General features: G+C 45.9%; 2 protein-coding genes and 1 pseudogene across 2 annotated transcripts; 2 read left to right on the top strand and 1 right to left on the bottom strand.

Moving 5' to 3' along the window:
• Nucleotides 1-2390: 2390 nt before the first annotated feature.
• Nucleotides 2391-5746, top strand: LOC120967193 (S-locus-specific glycoprotein S13-like; annotated as a pseudogene).
• Nucleotides 5747-10341: 4595 nt separating this feature from the next.
• Nucleotides 10342-15254, bottom strand: LOC109733919 (uncharacterized). Its single transcript, XM_020293129.4, has 9 exons — nucleotides 14809-15254; nucleotides 13652-13824; nucleotides 13370-13551; nucleotides 12989-13273; nucleotides 12829-12887; nucleotides 12681-12717; nucleotides 12514-12585; nucleotides 11079-11403; nucleotides 10342-10971 (listed from the first exon to the last, which is right to left on the bottom strand). Exons 1-9 carry the CDS (start codon nucleotides 14927-14929, stop codon nucleotides 10591-10593), a joined length of 1635 nt encoding a protein of 544 aa, XP_020148718.1. The 5' UTR covers nucleotides 14930-15254; the 3' UTR covers nucleotides 10342-10590.
• Nucleotides 15255-17243: 1989 nt separating this feature from the next.
• On the top strand, nucleotides 17244-19140 carry LOC141026205 (uncharacterized). Its single transcript, XM_073502199.1, has 2 exons — nucleotides 17244-18161; nucleotides 19132-19140. The coding sequence occupies exons 1-2, from the start codon at nucleotides 17244-17246 to the stop codon at nucleotides 19138-19140; spliced, it is 927 nt and encodes a 308-aa protein (XP_073358300.1).
• Nucleotides 19141-19404: the final 264 nt, after the last annotated feature.

Here is a 19404-nt window from a genome sequence, read left to right as displayed (position 1 = left end):
TCGAGATAGTTTCAAAAGGCCTATTACATCTTTAGTGCCGAACCCACCACAACGTGTATCTGATCTTATTGATACTACGACTGCACAATGGAATGAGGGGCTTGTTCGCTCAGTTTTCATTCCGGTTGATGCAAACGAGATTCTAAGTATACCTGTGTGTATGCGGAGGCAGCCAGATTTTTGGGCTTGGCATGAAGAACCGACTGGATGTTTCACCGTTCGCTCAGCATACCAAATGATTTTACGAACGAAGACAAGCAGAGAGGGATGGTGGAACGAGACTGAGGGCTCATCGTCGGGGCAAAACAACAAGTTTTGGAGCACGCTATGGCATATCCAGGTACCCTCAAAACTGCGCTTATTTCTCTGGAGACTTGCAAGACACTCTATGCCCAGCGGAGAAGTGCTTCATCATCGCCATATGGCCGATACAGATACTTGCTGCCTGTGTGGAGCGAGGGATACATGGAGGCACGCTCTTCTCTCTTGCGCTCTCTCAAGAAGCGTGTGGGCTCTAGCACCTGAGGAGTTGGTCGAGAAAATCATTACACACCAGGAGGAACATGCTAAAGACTGGTTATTTGCTCTACATGAAATATTAGAACCGCATGATTTCGTTCGTGTTGTGGTAACTTTATGGGCGATCTGGGCTTCACGAAGAAAGGCGATTCATGAGGATATTTTTCAGTCTCCACATGCTACATCAGCTTTCATCAATAAGTTTCTGTCAGAGTTGGAGATAGTAAATAAAAGGGAGACGCATGCGGTACCAGGGAGAGTCATGCGGAGTGCAACATGGGTGCCGCCAATCCAAGGATGTGTCAAGATCAATGTTGACGGGGCAGTGGCCGTGAGAAGGAAGCATGGTTCTGTCGGAGTGATATGCAGAGACCAGCAGGGCAACTTTCTGGGGGCTTCAGCGATCATCTTCAAGCACATCACAGAACCTCAAACGTTGGAAGCCCTAGCTATAAGATAAGCTCTCTCTTTGGCGGATGATCTTTATGTACAAGATATACAGGTTGCATCCAATTGCAAGGTGGTTGTCGATGAGTTGAATCATGGCAAGCTAGCTACTTATGGAGCTGTACTTCGGGAGATATCAGAACACTCTTCTAGCTTTTTATCTTGCAATATATATATATAGGTCATGAATTTAGGAGCTCAAACTATGAAGCTCACAATCTAGCGAAACATTCTCTCTCCCTTGCGGTTGGCCGCCATGTGTGGTTAGGCCATCCGGGAGATCTTCATTTCGTCCCTGTAAACATTGTGACGGGTTAATAAAGTTTCGCGAGATTGTCTCAAAAAAAAGTTATATACTCTGCTTTCTGATTCTCAAAAAAAAATTACTCTGCTTTCTCGCCCCCATCGCGTGGACTTGCGAGCGGCGAGCGGCGACAACTGACCGTGGGAAGGTACGAGTGGGGCATCTGGCCACTGGGCGTGCTGGCGTTGAGGGATGGCGAGCCACCGGCGGTCGGTCACTCGGTCAGCACTCGCTCATCGCGGCCGCGGCCAGGCATTAGGCGCTGCCGCCGCCGCCGCCTGCAGTGAGCCGGCGAGCTGCAAGCCATTGGCAAGAGCAATCTGCCCACCCTCTTCCCGCTGGTACATATTCTTGGGCAATTCTTAATTACAGTAGTTGTGGAAGTCCTAATTAGGTTATCTGCAGTTCACATTGGGTCATGGATTGCTGCTCTAAATTGTTTGCTGTTTGCGGAACAGCAGAAGGGGGCAGTGATGGTAAGGGGAAAACTATTGATGCATTTTTCAAAAGAAAGAGATATGAATGTGATTTTGGTGTAGTTCCTTTGTTATGGAGTAGGTTATACATATAATTACATTAGAAATATATTTTGTAAGCTAGTGTGGATAAGTAAATATAATTATCTAATTACCTAAATATTTGCAATATCTAACATGTTGTATTAGGATGATTTCTCATTCGTTTATTTTTTTGCAGCTTCACCCCTCCTAAGATTTTTTTTCGAGCTCCGCCACTGCATATGGCCTAGGTCGATCCTCCTGTCTTTATCTATCACTAGTCTCATTGATTTCAGACTTTGACACCATCCATTCATTTTTCCCCCCTTCCGAGCGTGTTCGTCAACCTCCAATCTTTATCTATCATGTCACTGGTCTGACTAACTTCAGACTTTCACACCCTCCATTCATCCCCCCACCCCCTTCCTAACAGGCAATGAGAGCTGAGTTTCAGTTGGAAGGACAGAAAATTCCGGAGAGTGTTTGTCTATCTAATCCCAAGCTCATATGGGTACTACATTATCCACTCACTGCAGCGGAATTGCTCCGAACAACCATACACCTCAGCTATATCTGTGTGCTATTTTCTTCCCTAGACACAAAAGGTGTAAGGAGACAGCACAATGGATGTGCACCATATTCCCATCCTCTTCCTCCTACTCTTGAGTTCGTTCTGCGAATCCGACGATCAGCTCACACGGGCAAAACCACTCACCCACGGCGACACACTCATATCAGAGAGCGGGAACTTCGCGCTCGGCTTCTTCTCCACAACCAGCTCCAACAAGAGTTCTTACCTTGGCATATGGTACCACAGCATCCCTGGTCCACGCACCGTCGTGTGGGTCGCCAATCGAGACAACCCAATCACCACCTCTTCATCCGCGATGCTCTCCATCACCACCAGTTCTGATCTGGCGTTGTCTGACTCCAAAGGCCATGCTATTTGGAGGGCTACAAGCAGTATCACCACAGGAGGGGCCGAAGCTTACGCTTTGCTACTCAACTCCGGGAATTTCGTCCTCCGATTGCCAAACTCCACGGATGTATGACAGAGCTTTGATCATCCGACAGACACACTACTTCCAACGATGAAACTTTTATTGAGCTACAAGGCCCATGCCGTCGAGCGGCTCATTGCTTGGAAGGGTCTGGATGACCCATCCTCTGGGGATTTCTCATGCGGTGGCGACCCTAGCTCGCCGACCCTTCAGAGGCTAATTTGGCAGGGGACCACGCCATATTCTCGCAGCAATGTGGTTAATGGCGTGTCGGTGTCTGGCGGCACATACCTCAGCAACGCCAGCTCCATTGTGTATGAAACAAACATCAAGCTGGGCGATGAGTTCTACTATATGTTCACTGTCTCTGATGGTTTACCGTTCACGCGTTTGACGCTTGACTACACAGGCACGCTGAAGTCTCTAAATTGGAACAGCCACTAATCATCATGGACAGTCCTGTTTGAGAGGCCCAAAGCTGCTTGCGACGTCTATGCCTCATGTGGCCCATTCAGCTATTGCGACCTCACTGGTACTGTCCCGGCATGCAAATGCTTCCATGGGTTTGAGCCTGAAAATCTTAACTTTTCAAGCGGTTGTCGGCGAACAGAAGACCTGAATTGTGGCAAGCAAAGTCAGTTCATAACTTTAACTGGGATGAAGGTCCCTGACAAGTTCTTACATTTCAAGAACAGAAGCTTCGATGAGTGTGCCGCCGAGTGCAGCAGCAACTGCTCATGTACGGCGTATGCTTACGCCAATTTGAGTAGTGGTGGTGCTAACGATGACCCGACAAGGTGCTTGGTTTGTACAGGGGAGCTTATCGACACAGGAAAGTCAACTGACTCTGGCGAGAACATGTACCTTCGCCTTGCTGAGTCTCCTGGTATGCACTGTCCCATTGCCTTGTGAATAGCTAAAAATTTACAAGTTCCTCATCTAAATTGTCATATATTTGCGAACCGAAAGCGAGTAAGATGGATTTGATAAAAAACAGAACATTCCTTCCTTTTAACATCATCTTACAGATACAAAAGATATGTTTCCCAATTACTAAGGTAAGCCATACAACTTCCCCTCTTCACTTTCAAGTGCGTTGAGAATTGTTTTTAGTCCATGTTTTAGCAATTATCCAATAGAGAGAGTTACTATTTTTTCTCACATTGACAATGGCCGATTAACTATTGAGTTTTGGAATAAGCATATTGCAAGATCAAATACTATTCTAGATGATCAGATCTTTGATTTACCACAAGCACTGGTAGTTAAGGCACTCAAATTACTGTGGTATACGTACTTAATTAGCTTGACAGATCCGACATGGTATGCTTGTGCAAGTGAATCCTGAACTTCTGGTTGGTTGCATTTCTACAGTTGACAAGAGTAGTTTACTAAAGGTTTTACTCCCAATTATAGCATTACTATTGTTGCTGACATGCATTGCCCTCATCTGGACTTACAAATTCAGAGGTAGAATAACAGATGTCCTCTCTTTTTTGACATACTGTATGAACATTAATGCAAGAATTAAGGGAAAAAATGGATGTCTTTACCAGCAGGAAAATGGCGAAAGAAGGAAAACCAGAAGTAACTAATGCGAGAATACTTTAGCACATCCGATGAACTCGAAGGCAGAAGTACAGAATTTCCATTTATTAGCTACAAAGAGATCCTTTCAGCAACAAATTTCTTCGCTGATTCAAACTTGCTTGGACGGGGAGGTTTTGGCAAAGTTTACAAGGTAATATAAAGTGGTATTTACAGTAGATCTTTTGGGTTAAAAATGAAACATGACTAATTTACCCTTCAACTGTTGTCTATCTAACTCTAGAAAAGAGCTTTGAGTCTCAAATCATGATCGGGATGATGTGCCATCTATGGGGAGAAGTTGAGAACTTACGCATTTAGTTGTTGTTGTTCTCACTGAAGCCTTCTACTTCCCCAGTTGTTAATACATCTCGAAATGGATGTCAAATAAACATGTCCATGTCCAAAATTGGCGTGCTTTAAAATGAGTTGCCCATTTGCACAAGTTTTGATATTTTAGGGTATACAAGGAGAACACTTTAGAGTAAAAAATTATCTCATGGGCTACAATTAAAAGGGGTTAAAAGTGCACTTCATTGCGTGAAAGGCATTGTGGAGTTGAAAAAGTTAGCTTCCAAGTGTTACCCGACTAAAAAATATGCACTCTTATAGGGCACAATGGAAGGTGGATATGAGGTTGCTGTCAAAAGGCTTAGCCAGGGTTCTGGTCAAGGCATTGTGGAGTTCAAAAATGAAGTAGTTCTAATTGCAAAACTGCAGCACAAGAACCTGGTCAGACTTCATGGGTGTTGCATTCAGGAAGATGAGAAGTTACTGATCTACGAATACTTACCTAACAAAAGTTTGGATGCCTTTATTTTTGGTACGTGTTAGTATGTTGATCTTATGTTGCTTAATTCTTACATTAGCCGGAGTTATACTCATGATGGCTAGATTTGTTTCATATTTTATCAAGATGTTGCACGAAAACACATGCTTGATTGGTCGACGCGGTTCAAAATAGTTAAAGGAATAGCAAGAGGTCTTCTTTATCTCCATCAAGATTCAAGATTAACAATAATTCACAGAGATCTCAAAGCAAGCAACATCTTGTTGGACGCAAAAATGACTCCCAAAATTTCAGATTTTGGTATGGCACGAATATTTGGTGCAAACCAGAATCATGCAAACACTACTAGGGTTGTCGGGACATAGTAAGTAACTGGTGAATTAACAAATCCTTAACATTGTACTTTCCATGGCTTAATACAATTTAGTTCATACATTCCTTTCTGACTTGTTGAATGTCTTAAATAGTGGTTACATGTCACCTGAATATGCGATGGGAGGTGCATTTTCTGTTAAAACAGACACATATAGCTTTGGTGTTCTTCTCTTGGAGATTGTTAGTGGCCTGAAGATCAGTTCACCTCTGCTCAAAACAAATTTTTGCAGCCTTATAACTTATGTAAGTATTGTTGAACGTGCACAGTTACCCCCCCCCCCCCCACACACACACACACACACTGCAAGGGCCCCAACCTCATAAACTACTACTCCCTCCGTTCCTAAATATAAGTCTTTGTAGAGATATCACTATGGACTACATACAGAGCAAAATAAGTGAACCTACACTCTAAAATGCATCTACATACATTCGTACGTGGTCCATAGTGAAATCTCTACAAAGACTTATATTTAGGAACGGAGGGAGTACTTGTTAACTTCATCATCATTTCATTTTCTTGGTCAGGCGTGGAGACTATGGGAAGTTGGAGAAGCAACTGAACTAGTGGACTCTTCTGTTGTCACGAATTGCTCACTTCATGAAGTTCTACGGTGTGTTCATGTCGGACTCTTGTGTGTTCAAGACCATCCCAACGATAGGCCGCTAATGTCATCGGTTATGTTTATGTTGGAGAATGAAAACACGCTTCTTCCAACTCCAAAGCAACCCGCTTACTTTGCTCTAAGTAATCGTGAAGGTCAAGAAGCAACAGATAACATAGAGAACTCCACAAATGCAATTAGCATCACAGCCTTGGAGGGTCGTTAAATGTTGTATAACTTTGCGTGTGCGGATATTAGTATACTCTCTTTGTGAACTAAACTTTGCATATGCCGGTTGTGTTGAATACTCGATGTAATTTTTATTATATTTGTGATGCTTTGTAAGCCTACCCCAACTTGTTTGGGACTAAAGGCTTTTTTGTTGTTGTTGTTGTATTTGTGGTGCTTTGTACTTCTTATGAACCTTTAAAATAGGACGTCGATAACAACCAACCGTTCGGTCTGGGAGCACCCCAGACCGAACGTTTCGTTCGGGATGGAAGGGGTATCGATCGAACAAATTGTTCGGGAACAACCTGTTCGCGAGGAAAACGCCCCAGCCCGAACGCCCCACCCACCGGGCCCTACAGGCCTTTTTCTTGTGAAAAGAAAAACGACAAATAAAGCCCATGTATGACTAGTAAAAATCCCAGTTTTTCTACGACTAATAAACACTAGTCTTTTGCACGATAAAATTGCCATGGACTTTTGCCATTCTATGAAAGAAATTGCCATGTTCAAGTTTATGTTTTAAAAAATGGCACAAAATAGGAAGAAGTCATGGCAACCTGCATCTCTACAGTACGAAAAGTTGCCATCACTACGAAGTTTACAAAAAAATGGGAAAAAGTTGCCATGAAGTGATAGGGTGAAAACATTTCTCTCTAGACACATAGAAAATTTTCAAAAAAAATGAAGAAAACCTTTTAAGTTGTGATGATATCGTACATGTAATCCCCATGGCAAAATAAATTTCAAAGAATCAAAACTTTTTGCCATGGAAAAGACAATTTTGAAAGAACAAACTTGTCGTGTTCTCAAACTAATTTGTAATGGCCATGACAAACTTCGGATGGACATGGCAAAAAGACACAATGAACCATGGCAAAAAATGCATTTAGTTGCCATGGAAAAAACACATTTATAAACAATACTGATTTGAGTTGCCATGGCAAATTTGCCATGTTTTTGAACATCTTAGGTTGCCATGTTTTTTAACATCATTAGTTGCCATAGCAAGTTTGCCATGTTTTTGAACATCATTAGTTTGTCATGTTTTTAACATTTAAAATGCCATGGCAAGTTTGCCATATTTCTGAACATCTACAAAGTTTGACATATTTTTAAACATATATAACTTTGCCATGGCAAGTTTGCATGTTTTTGAACATGTTAATTAAAGAAGTTTGCCATGGCAAAAATGGTTTATTTTTTTGCCATGGCAAAAATGTAGTACTTTTGCCGTGGAAAAAAATTTAAAAATGTCATGGTTACACAAGTATATTTTAGATGCTACATAGCAAAAATTGCCATGTTCTATAAAATGTAAATTTTCCATAATATTTAAATTGAAATTGCCATGGCAACTTAAAATAAAATTTAAAATGGCAACTTAAACTAGAATTTTCCATGTGAAATAAAAGTATTTTTGACATGGCAAAAAATGGAGTTAAATTTGCCATGGCAAAAGTGAAGTAAAAATTTGCCATGGCAAAAAATGGAGTTAAATTTGCCATGGCAAAAGTGAAATAAAAATTTGCCATGGCAAAAAATGGATTAATTTTGCCATGGCCAAAATGGAGTACTTTTGCCATGGAATAAATTGAAAAAATGGCATGGCTATACAAGTATACTTACCGTGCTATGTAAATCTGCCATCATATTTAAAACAAAATTGCCATGCTCTTTACAATAAATTTGCCATGGCAACTTAAAGTAAAATTTGCCATGTGAATAGAAGTATTTTTGCCATGGCAAAAATGGAGTAAAATTTGCCAAACAAGGGCATAACAAAGGCTATGGATGTTCTTAACATTCAGAAATATACATAAAAAAAAGAAAATTTGTAACCAATGCCACCGCTTGAATTGATTTGTAAAATACATAGACTGTAAAAAGTTGTGAAATCATTGACATGATTCTTAGAGACAAAAAATTTGTATGCTGATAATTTGAGGCATTCATGCATGGGTGGTTGGTAATTGTAGGCATTCACACACAGGATGGTTCAAAAGCATTTAGAGGGAGCCACATAGGGACCCAAGCATTTCTCACCTTCAAAACCTATTTCGTGACGCTGCGCGGTCCTGATCCAAAGGAGCAGCACCTCACACACCCGAGCTTCGTGCAGCTCGTCTCCCTCGAGCTCGCACCCGAGCCTCGTGCAGCCTTCCGCACGCAACCCTCCGAGCTCGTTGCGTACCATCGATTGGACCCATTCGAGCACCGCGCCTGCCGCCCCCTATGATGTATACCTACTTTCGAGCAATTCATAGTGAAAACCGTAGTCTGGGAAAATTCATAGTAAAGTGAATATCAATTTCCCATGGCCTGAAAAAATTTCATAGCAAAAAACGAGGCAAATTTGCCATGGCAACTATTTACTAAAACAAAAGATGGTAGCTAAAAATTGTTGATGACAAATTTGCTATGTTGCTACACAAGTACAAAATGCAGCAGCAACCAAACTAGTCAATCAAAAATACAAAAATCAAACATACTTTTAAACCATGGTGCCAGATTCACGTTTACACAAAAGTTACCATGGCAATACAGATGCCATCGTTTATGAACCGTGATGGTGTGCCACTATTACAAAGATTTCTAAAAAATTGCAGTGATGATGTGTGAACTTAGTACTCATAGCAACTTAGTCCAATCACCAAAAGCAAAACACTGCATATGATCTAGAGGGAAAAACAGAAGCAATCACAAAAGGCGGCGATAGCATGCATACCACAGGAGCAGCCGCAGCTCCTGTTCGCTCGTCAATGTGGGAATTGGAAGACAAAGCCGCCAACCTCTCTAGATCCTGGCCGAGCAGCAGATCCTCTCTAGCACGCCCCTACGCGAGCACTAACACCTCATCCGGTGGAGGGCACTGGACCATTAATGGCCGTCAGCTGTCGATGCAGGAAGCCACGCCAGACCCGGCGCTTCATGGTTGTGCGAGGCAAAAACGGCGGAGATGGAGCTTCAGGGCGGAATTCGCGATGTCGCCGGCCGCCGCGAGCAGCGCGAGGCTGCAACCCCGCCATGGATGTCGCTTGTTGGATCGCCGCCGGAGCCGAAGGAGACTCCTTTCGCACGGCGACCAAGGGGATCGCCGCCGGAGCCGAAGGAGACTCCTTTCGCACGGCGACCAAGGGGATCGCCGCCGGAGCCGAAGGGGGCTCCTGTCGAAACGGCGACGATGGGGATCGCCGCCGGCGCCGCAGATGCAATGCATGAGCTCCTCCTCTCCTCGCGTGGCGACGAAGGGGAACGCCGCCGGCCATTACCCGGAGCTGCCGCACACCGCGGTGACACCCCCCCCCCCCCAAGGCTACCGCCGGCCGCACCCAGCTCGGCTGCCTCCACCACTAGCGACAGGGCCACCCATCGCCGGAGAACCGCCTGGGATGGATAGAGGAATGATTCGGCCACGGGTTGTGTGTGTGGGGAAGGAAGAGGATAAGGGAGGGGATAGTGACGGGAGAGAGAAGAAGGTGAGTGGTGCGTGCGGGTCGTTCGTGACGATTTCTGTTTTCCCCGAACGATATTGCTCGCTGACGTGGCTCGGGTCCACTGCTTTAAGATCTGTAATCAAATCCAGCGGTGGAAAGGACGTTCGGACTCAAATTCTAAAATACTGTGCGTTCAGAAGTTATTGATTCCGTTAAAATATATCTTAGTGTTTTTCGAAGTAGTCTAGAATTGGTACAGGAGAAACCAAAGCTGCAGAGAGCCAGGGACCAAGAAGAACTCAGGGGCGACCTCTGAACTGGATGAGTAACTCGGCTCGATCAGGCAAGCATGGGGCCTAAGTTATCAGGAATTTTCAGAGCACAAGCGATGAACGCCGGGCGCATGGTTCAATAGCTCACCCTGCGATCATTTCTGTGCCATCGAAATCGAACTTTGTGCAATTAGCCACCTCGCTTGATCTAAATTTCGACACCAAAGTGAGTGATCACAGATTGTGCATCACAAACTGAAGGAGAAGCAGAGCAGAGTCTACAAATACGCAATCCTTCATTCCTAGTAGATCACAAACTGTACATCAACGAAGCATGGAACACAAACAAATACTACTAGCAAGCACCATTTGCACATAAACGAAGAAAGAATCAATCAACTGGCAGCAATCAAGTCAACCACACGGCGGTCCTCTACTCTCTACACTCACTGACGCCATCCATGGCGACCGAACGCATGAAACGGTCGTCATCCATGGCGACCGAACGCATGAAACGGTCGTCGTGGATCAGGCATCCCCGCCCATAGGCGCCGGCTTGTCGCCCCGGTGCGCCTTGTTGTACGCCCGGTGGCGCCGCTCCCTGGCGTAGATCACCCAGAAGATGAGGGACAGCATCACGGCCGCCGACACCAGCACCAGCCCGATGTACACCCACCTGCTGTACCGCTCCAGCCCCGGGCAGTAGTTCTGGCTGATGTTGCTGAAGGTGTCGCGCACGAAGGTGCAGTCCTGCAGCTGCACCAGGAACGGCCCATACTGGTACAGCCCCAGGCTCACGTTCAGGCCCGCCGCCATCTGCCCGAAGATCCGAGGGGTCAGCCGCCCCACCGTCGTGCAGACCTCGGTCCCTGACACCGTCCTCGTCTGGCACTCGAAGCTCCTGAAGACCTGCATTCAGCGGCACGGGCAGACAAACCATTACCAGTGTTGTTCAGAGTTTCGCCAAAATGATGTGATCTCAAAGTGCAACTGGCAGCCACAAACCATTCAATTACCTGGGTTGCATTGTCCAAGGTGACCTCTCCGCGGGCGCAGGTGCGCTTGCTCAGATTGGGTCCAAACGGGTTGCAGAGTGTGGGTATCAGTGGCCCTGACTGGTTGTAGTAGAAGGGAGTCGCCGCCGGAGGGAAGTTTCGGTTTGACACATTGGAGAGCACCTGGTTCACCAGATTCACTAGCTGTGATGTGACTTCCTTGGTTCGTGTCAGGGTCTCGTTCGCCGTAGCCGGTTCAACACAGGGGATGATGTCATCCAGAGCAGTGTGTTCTGTTGGATGAGCGACCCACTCGTCCATTGAAACACAGGTGTCACCAACAACACTGTCATGACAGAAAAGGTGACAAATAGACAGAATAAGAGAACTCGTTCATCATAGCATAAGAGGCATTATCACAAAGTAAGCAAGCACCAGAGCACCAGTGAATGGACCAAAACAAACATAGCATGCAACAGTACCTACTGAATAGTACAGAAAACACGAAATCTTGTTCTAAATGCATGAAGCTACATCAAATGCCCCATTTTTTCGCAGTTTTTACCGAGAGTTACATGTTTTCAAACATGATTCTGTACAGGTTTTGCAACAGAAAGGAACAACTTGAACCAAAGCTACTCCCTCCGTTCCTAAATATAAGATGTTTTGGAAGTTCAAAGAGGGAGTATAAAAGATGTTCACAGAATATATGTTCCCATGCCAGAGATATCACCAGGGGCCAAAGTCAGTGGTCCAAGTAGCAAAGGAAAAATAATTGTAATTAACTCGACACATAACTTCAAAGCAAAATAAAGTATAACATAGCAACCAGCTATGGTAGACAGATGGGTTTACGGTCTGTACTTATCAATAGTGAGTGCTGACAGCATGGATTTGAAGGAACCAAAGAACGCAGTACAAAAGTGAGTGGGATAAGAAACAAAGAAATTATTTGGTGGTAGGGGCTTCAGAGTCCAATTAACCAGCAATAACAAGGAAAAATGCCAGGATGACAATATATTGGCATTTTCGATGCAGCAAGGCTCCCAAGGAGCAGTCTACATATAGTTGCAAGATAGATATAGACTGTTGATGATTTGATGTAGGTGCTACATCATGTGCTGTCAACATGCCCCAACCAAATAGAAATAGGCCTGGCACCAAAACCAAATAATGGGCACTAATCTGTAAAAGACTCTTTAACTTCACAATATAGCTATATATTAGCTGGCTATCTACCATTTGATTACAAAGATTAGTTAAACCTGGCTGTAGCTTACGTAAAAACTGATAGAAACACTTCAAACAACAGTTCTATGTGCACATTAACACTAACAAAAACTTCTACTGAGTGTTCTTCTATATGCATATTAACACTTCATAAAAAAAATGTGCATAGTAATACTACAGAAAACTTCTACTGAGTGCGACGATTGCAAAAGGGTGGAGTACATACTTGTGCAGAAGAAGGAATACACCACACAGGATAAAGGTCCCGGTGACTAGTATCCATCCAACAACAACCAAACTGCATAAAAAATTGAATAAATGAGCAATATGCATGGTTTATCACAAAGAAAGGGGAATTCAAGCATGTTAGCATAAACAAAGGTCTGAACTTACATGTTGACAAGGAATTCCAGCCCGAGGATGGATAACACTGGTAAAATCAAACGATCAGCATGTTAGCATAAAACGGACTTAGTTTTGTTCAGAAATGCATACAGTTACATTCATTTTTTAACCAATGTAAAAAATCGTAAGCACTTACGGAAGCCAATAAATGCCAGAAGAAGCATTACTGCTGCAATGATAATCAAAGCTAGCCGCCTGAAATGAAATTTGTCAATCATGTGCATGATAACCAGCCCCTGTCATATTGCATCATTAATTAAGAGGAAATTGTGATGACAAGGAAAAATGATACTTACACTTGATTCAGCAATTTTTGGATCTTCACAGAATTTTCAGATGTTCTAGTAGAAAGATCGGTAGCTGATGTGTTCAATTTTGCCTGAATTTCATTGATCTCACCCATCACATTTGGAGGAAGTAAGAACTGTCCTATGTCAACCTTTTTTGCAGCGGATAGACTATCCGAGAGGTTCCTAAGGTTTTCAACAGTAAAATCCGCCTGGTCGACGACAAAATCCAAGGTGGTCGTTGTGCTTGCATGGAATTTGCCCTGGCCAACATACAGCACAACACTTCCAGCACTGGTAGCATTGATATAATGGAACTAGTTTAGCGAACACAACTCAAAATATGCAGACGTAAGACAACGATCCAGCTTCACAGATGTGAGTACTTACATTGCAGCACAGGTGAATAATATCAGAAGTATCAGTGAAAGGGCATATGCTATTCTCGAGTAGCTATAACCTTTGTGCCCACAGCAGCAATGGTGGCAGCAAATCCCCAGCATAAGAAGGAAGAATAGCACAAACCACAGCAAGGCAACGACGAACAAGGGATACGCTGTGTATCCAACGGACTGAAACAAAAGAATCAGGGGCAATAACATGTTAGTACCATGCAAGCAACAGACATAAGCAGATAAAAGAGATGCACGCTTAGTTTTCAAACAGACTTACAGCCCAGTAGTGAACTTCACTGATATTCCAACCGCCCGCATATCTGTTGAAAGCATTCAGGGGGTCCTTCCGGAATGTTCGGTGTTCCGCCAACACAAAGGAGCTATTGGTAGTGACATTTATGTCAGCAGGAGCTTCAGCAACTGATCTTCTCACCACCAGGCCATGTGTATCTGCTTTTTTCAGTAAGAGTTTCTTGTTACAACCATGAAAACATAGTTAAATCACATAATAATATTATCCCACCACATAGGCATACTCCACGCTGGTATGATAATATACACCTTCTTAACACGCACATGTTAATTTATAACTTGAACAAAAAAATTGTGAGTACAGATTTTCAAAATTACCAAACAAACATGACACGGACAAATCAAAGCCTCATATAATGGAGAACTATACTAGCAGATGATTAGGAAAATAACTTCAGGAACATTAGTACATCACTCGGATGCCTAAAGGCTAAAGGGCAACCTACTGAAAACCACTTGTGGATAAAGTAAAGAGTGGAGATGGGGATGAGTAACGCATCGAAAGGGGCGGAAGACTGGACCAGAAATGAGAAACCCATTTGGGGTACGGAAAGAATTTGAGAGCGGCATTGCTGAGAACTAGCTACAGGAACTTGGAAAAAGAGTCTCGCTAAAAAGAGGATGAAATAATTGGTGTGCCGTCACAAGAACGCAGAAGAGACCGAAATTCGTGCGGCAGCCAAGATGCCAACACCATCCTGAAAAATCTTCATACTGAAAATAGGCAGCGGCGTGACATAAACATAATACTAGCAAATTTCAGATATTTCTCTGTTCTTTACAAAGAGATACAGATTCATCGAGAGCAACACTCTGAATCCACCAGAAATACAAACGCGGTAGCGCAACACGTGATTCTTTTCTTTCAGATAAAAATTGAGAAAGAAAAGAAGAGGACAAGAAAGAGATGCGCGGAAACCTGAGGACCACAGAGCACTAAAAAAATCGGGGGCCGAGTATTTCCGCATCTACAATCCGACTTGGTAGAATAATAATGCCCGGAAATCGCAGAGAGATATTTTAACGAACACGCATGACAAAAGCAACGGCTACTCGCGCACGAATCATCAACACAGCCAGCAATCTCCGCAACAAATCAGGCAACGGAAACAAGAAACAAACCTTGGCCGGAGTGGAGCGCCCGGTGGGGCTCGCGGGGAGCGCGGTGCGTCCCGGCGGCGCAGAAGGAGAGCGCGACGAGGAGCAGCAGCGCGACGCGCACGAGGCGCGCGGGCAATGCCATGGCAGAGCCGAGCAGGTCTCCCTCCTCCGTCCTCCCTCCGCCGCCAAGCAAGATCGATTCGGCGCACGGAAAGGAGATAGGAACAAGGCGGAACAAGAAAGGGACGGGCTTTGCGATGAAGACAGACAGGGGGAGATTTGTTCGGCGTCGGCCTCGCTGTTCGTCTTCGCGGTTTCGGGTGCGATTCCGATGGATTTCTCGTGGAAATGGGAGGGAGCGGGGTTAAAGATGGGGGATTTGGCTTTTGCGGCAGACAGCGAGAGACTCTCCTCCTCTTCCTCACTCCTGGGGTGGGGTGGGAGGGCCGCCGCATATGTGGTGGTCTGGGGCTCGGCGTGTGTCACTGTGGCGCGTCTTGTGTTCTTCCCAAACTGCCCACGGGGAACTGTTCGGTGACTGTTGGGAGGGAGAAGTTACCGTCATGCCCCCTCGGTTATCATGGCACCCGTGAAGACGCACGGACGCTCTATGATTTTTCTTTTTTTTCAGAAATAATAATTCTCGAATGTTTGGATTTTAATCATGATAACCCAAATGTTTTTTACGGGGTTCCATGCTTAAAATCTGAACGTTCAGATTTATCAGGGTATTTTTTTCCTAAGGGGCCACCTAAAATAAGTAGTTTTAGAAAATTGAGTTCCAGTCATCTTCCTCAATGTCATCACACACACAACCCCCCCCCCCTCCCCCCTCGTTGACGTTGCAGGTGTGGGAGTACATAGAGTTATAGCTTCCCCCGATATGGGCCTTTTGGGTAGCTTTCCGATGTTCGTCGCTTTGGCTCTTCCGACGATGTTGGTGACGAAGTCTTCTTCGGCAGCATGCCATTGGTGGTGGTGACGGCGCCAATAGGACGTGTAAGGTCCCCTTGAATCTCTCCATTTCGACGGTGTTGCCTGCAGTGGTGTCGATGACTCGATGGTGTATTTTCTGGTTGGCAATGGTCTGCAAGGTTTGTCCACGCGACGACGACAACAACGACAACTTCCCTTTGTAGTTTGCTCTTCATGCCTCGTCTTCTTCTTGTAGTTATGACTTCCGGTGTTGGCATGAGGTCCGTGAGGAATAATTGAGTGAGCAATAATTGTTGTGCCTTTATTTAGAAAGGGGGACGAAAGTCTGTTTCGAGTGAGGAATAATGGGAGGTTTGGCTTTTGAATCTGCAGTCTTCTAGCCGCGACGACTTCTTCACGGCATTGGTCCAATGGGCTTGTGGCCTTGATGACTTATGTCCGCAATGAAGAACGACGGGATTGCTCCGGCGATACAGCAACATGCGGCGGTGCGCAATCGGACATTTGGGAAGATGAAGACTGTTATCGCCAGGGACTTCTAATATAACTTCCCTTTATATTTTTCAGGGTATTTTAATACTTGATTGGTTGGGTGTTTTTTTTTAATATATTACCATTTTACACGAACAGATGAACTCATTCTTTTGTACAGATGACACGTGCATTCGTTCAAACCTCCAAGACCGGGGCAGAGTACGGGGAGAAGCTACACATTTATATATTCAAACCTCCAAATATCAAACTCCTGTTTTGAGCGGCTGCCCCCAATCCATGGGCAATATGGGAAGAACCTACTACAGGAGCAAAAGGATTCGCTTTAGCAAAAGGCTAAACCGATCGGGATTTGACCGCGACGCCCCACCACTGCCTGTCTCACGGCGCAAGTAGTGAAACGAATTTGTTTGAAGCGACTAAACTAAGAGCAACTCCAATGGGGGACTCATTTCGTCCGCGGCCGCCCGTTTGGACCAGCGCGGACATAAAAGGCGGCCCAACGTGCCGACTCAAACGGACGCGCGTCCGTTTTTCGTCCGCGGGCGACCCATTCCAGGCCCATTTTTAAACCTGATTTGCGTCGGCGCGGACACGCGACGGACGCGCGCGTTTGCCTATTCCGGTCCCCGGGACCGCTGGTCTGTGACACATTGGCCTCCCGTCTCACCCTGCGCCCAACAAGCAACCCTCCCGCCTCCTCCGTCGCCGACGCCGCCGCCCATTTTTTTCCGGCGACTCTTCCAGTTGCCGCCGTCTCCACATCCGCCCAGCAACGCACCCCCCCCCCCCGTCGCCCTCCGCCGCCATTTTGCCGCCGGGGAGCAAACTGCTTCCCACCGCCGCTTCCCCCACCGCACAGCCGCCCGCGACCAAGAAGATGCCTCGCCGCCCCTGCCACATCTGACCGGCACGCTCGTCGGACGCCGGCAGGGCAGCTAGCTGGTCTGTGGGCGCCGCGACTCCCCTCGTCGGCCGTCTCCTTCGTCGACGCCCACAAGTTGTTCGACAGTTTGCCAAGGTACGAAATGGACTCCGTTGACGAGTTCTTTTTCCACAATTCCCTTTGCTACTCTGACGATTCGTCGTCCGACGACGAGGAGGAGATATTGGCTGCTGTGTTGGTCCATCACCAACTCAACAGCCAGCGGCCGTTATTCCGTGGCTCCATTCCGGGCCACCTTTCGTCGTTGAATCGCAACCGAGAGAGCGGGCATTTCCTTCTCTGGAAGGACTACTTTGATACAACAAACCCGTTGTTCAAACATCACAAATTCCGCCGCCGGTTCCATATGAGTAGGCATGTTTTCAACCGTATTAGAGAGGGAGTGGTTGGCTATGATGACTACTTCGAGTGCAAAGAGGATGCCGTCGGCAAGATTGGTTTATCCTCTTATCAGAAATGCACTGCCGCCATCCGAATGCTTACATACGGAGTGCCTGATGATCTCATTGACGAGTACGTCCGTATGAGCGAGTCTACATGCCTAGAGTCCCTGTATAAGTTTTGCAAGGCTGTTATTGCTGTGTTTGGCCCTGAGTACTTGAGAGAGCCGACAGCTGAAGATACAGCCCGTTTGTTGGCGATGAATGTCAGCAGGGGCTTCCCGGGGATGCTTGGCAGCATAGATTGCATGCACTGGGAGTGGAAGAACTGCCCTTCTGCTTGGCAAGGGCAGTATAAGGGGCATGTCAGGGCTTTCACTGTCATACTAGAGGCTGTGGCGTCTCAAGATCTCTGGATCTGGCACTCTTTTTTTGGCATGGCTGGATCACACAATGATATCAACGTGCTTCAGCGCTCGCCGGTGTTTGCTAGGCTTGCCGAAGGCAACAGCCCACAAGTGAACTTTACTGTCAACGGCCACAACTACGACAAAGGGTACTATCTGGGTGACGGTATCTATCCTCAGTGGAGCACTATTGTCAAGACAATACCCAACCCTGTCGGAGAGAAAAGGAAAAGATTTGCCCAAGAGCAAGAGAGTGCTAGAAAGGATGTCGAGCGTGCCTTTGGTGTTTTGCAATCTCGATGGGGCATCATTCGGTATCTTGCTAATACTTGGAGCACGCAGAAACTGTGGGAGGTGATGACTGCTTGTGTGATCATGCACAATATGATCGTAGAAGACGAGCGCCCGGAACGTCTGTACGATCAAGGCTTTCAGTTTCAGGGTGAGAATGTTGTGCCTGAGCATGGAGTAGCGGCAACATTTGAGCAGTTCACTCAATTTCATGAAGACATGCGTGATTGGAAAACTCACGTGCAACTGCAAAATGATTTGGTTGAGCATATGTGGGCTCATGTTGGCAACCACTAAATGTATCTTCTTTTATTCATTTGCAAAACTATGTGAAACATTTTTATTTGTATTTGGCTTGAAAAACTATACTATTTATTTCGGCTGCCAGACTAAACATTTTCATTTGATAATATGTTGAATGCAAATTAATGTACAATTGGGCGGCCAGCCGGCCACGCCGTCACATATGGGTCGACGCGTTGGGCGCACTGCCGACCCAATGGTAAAACTGGACGGACGCGAGGCGGGCGGCTGATCCAAACGGACAAAAACGGACAAATACGCCGTCCGTTTGGATCGGCCCGTTAAAGTTGCTCTAATACGGCTACACCAGTAAAACCATGACACGGCGGACCTGGATCATTCTAGTGGCTCGCCACCCCATCCCAACGACTAGTCGCCCTGCCCGGCGCCCGCGAGCCGCGTCGATTGGCGTCGGGGCCCGCGACAAAGCGACCTGCCGCCAACTCGCCATGCATGAAATGAGTTATTTTTTTAGGGACGTAATACTGGGCGCCAGGAGGGATGGGTATTATTCGCTTTCTCTTTCTCGCCGACGATTTTCTTAAATCTTTGGACTAATTTATGTGTATATATTGCTGTCACGTATCAGGAGGTGTGATACGGTGGCTTTAGGACTAGCTTCCAGGCGAAGCAAAGCATGTCCTTCTCCCCTGTCGTGGCGTTGTCTAATCACTTTGCTTTCCCGGTGTCGAGCGACGGAGAAAATCTATGTTTACCATGTGTCCCTGACGTGTGCTGGTCGATCGTGTGTGCAGTTTAGTTTATTATTACGCGCAGCAGCAGGCAGCTAGCAAGCGAACTACGCGCCACGGCCGCTGCGCGTTCGAACTTTGGGCTACACAGCTGGGCGCCTGGGCGGGAC

This window comes from Aegilops tauschii, chromosome 6 (assembly GCF_002575655.3).
Source record: "Aegilops tauschii subsp. strangulata cultivar AL8/78 chromosome 6, Aet v6.0, whole genome shotgun sequence".
Lineage (NCBI taxonomy): Eukaryota > Viridiplantae > Streptophyta > Magnoliopsida > Poales > Poaceae > Aegilops > Aegilops tauschii.
Note: the sequence above shows the minus strand (reverse complement) of the source record. Positions and strands in the feature narration are given on the sequence as shown.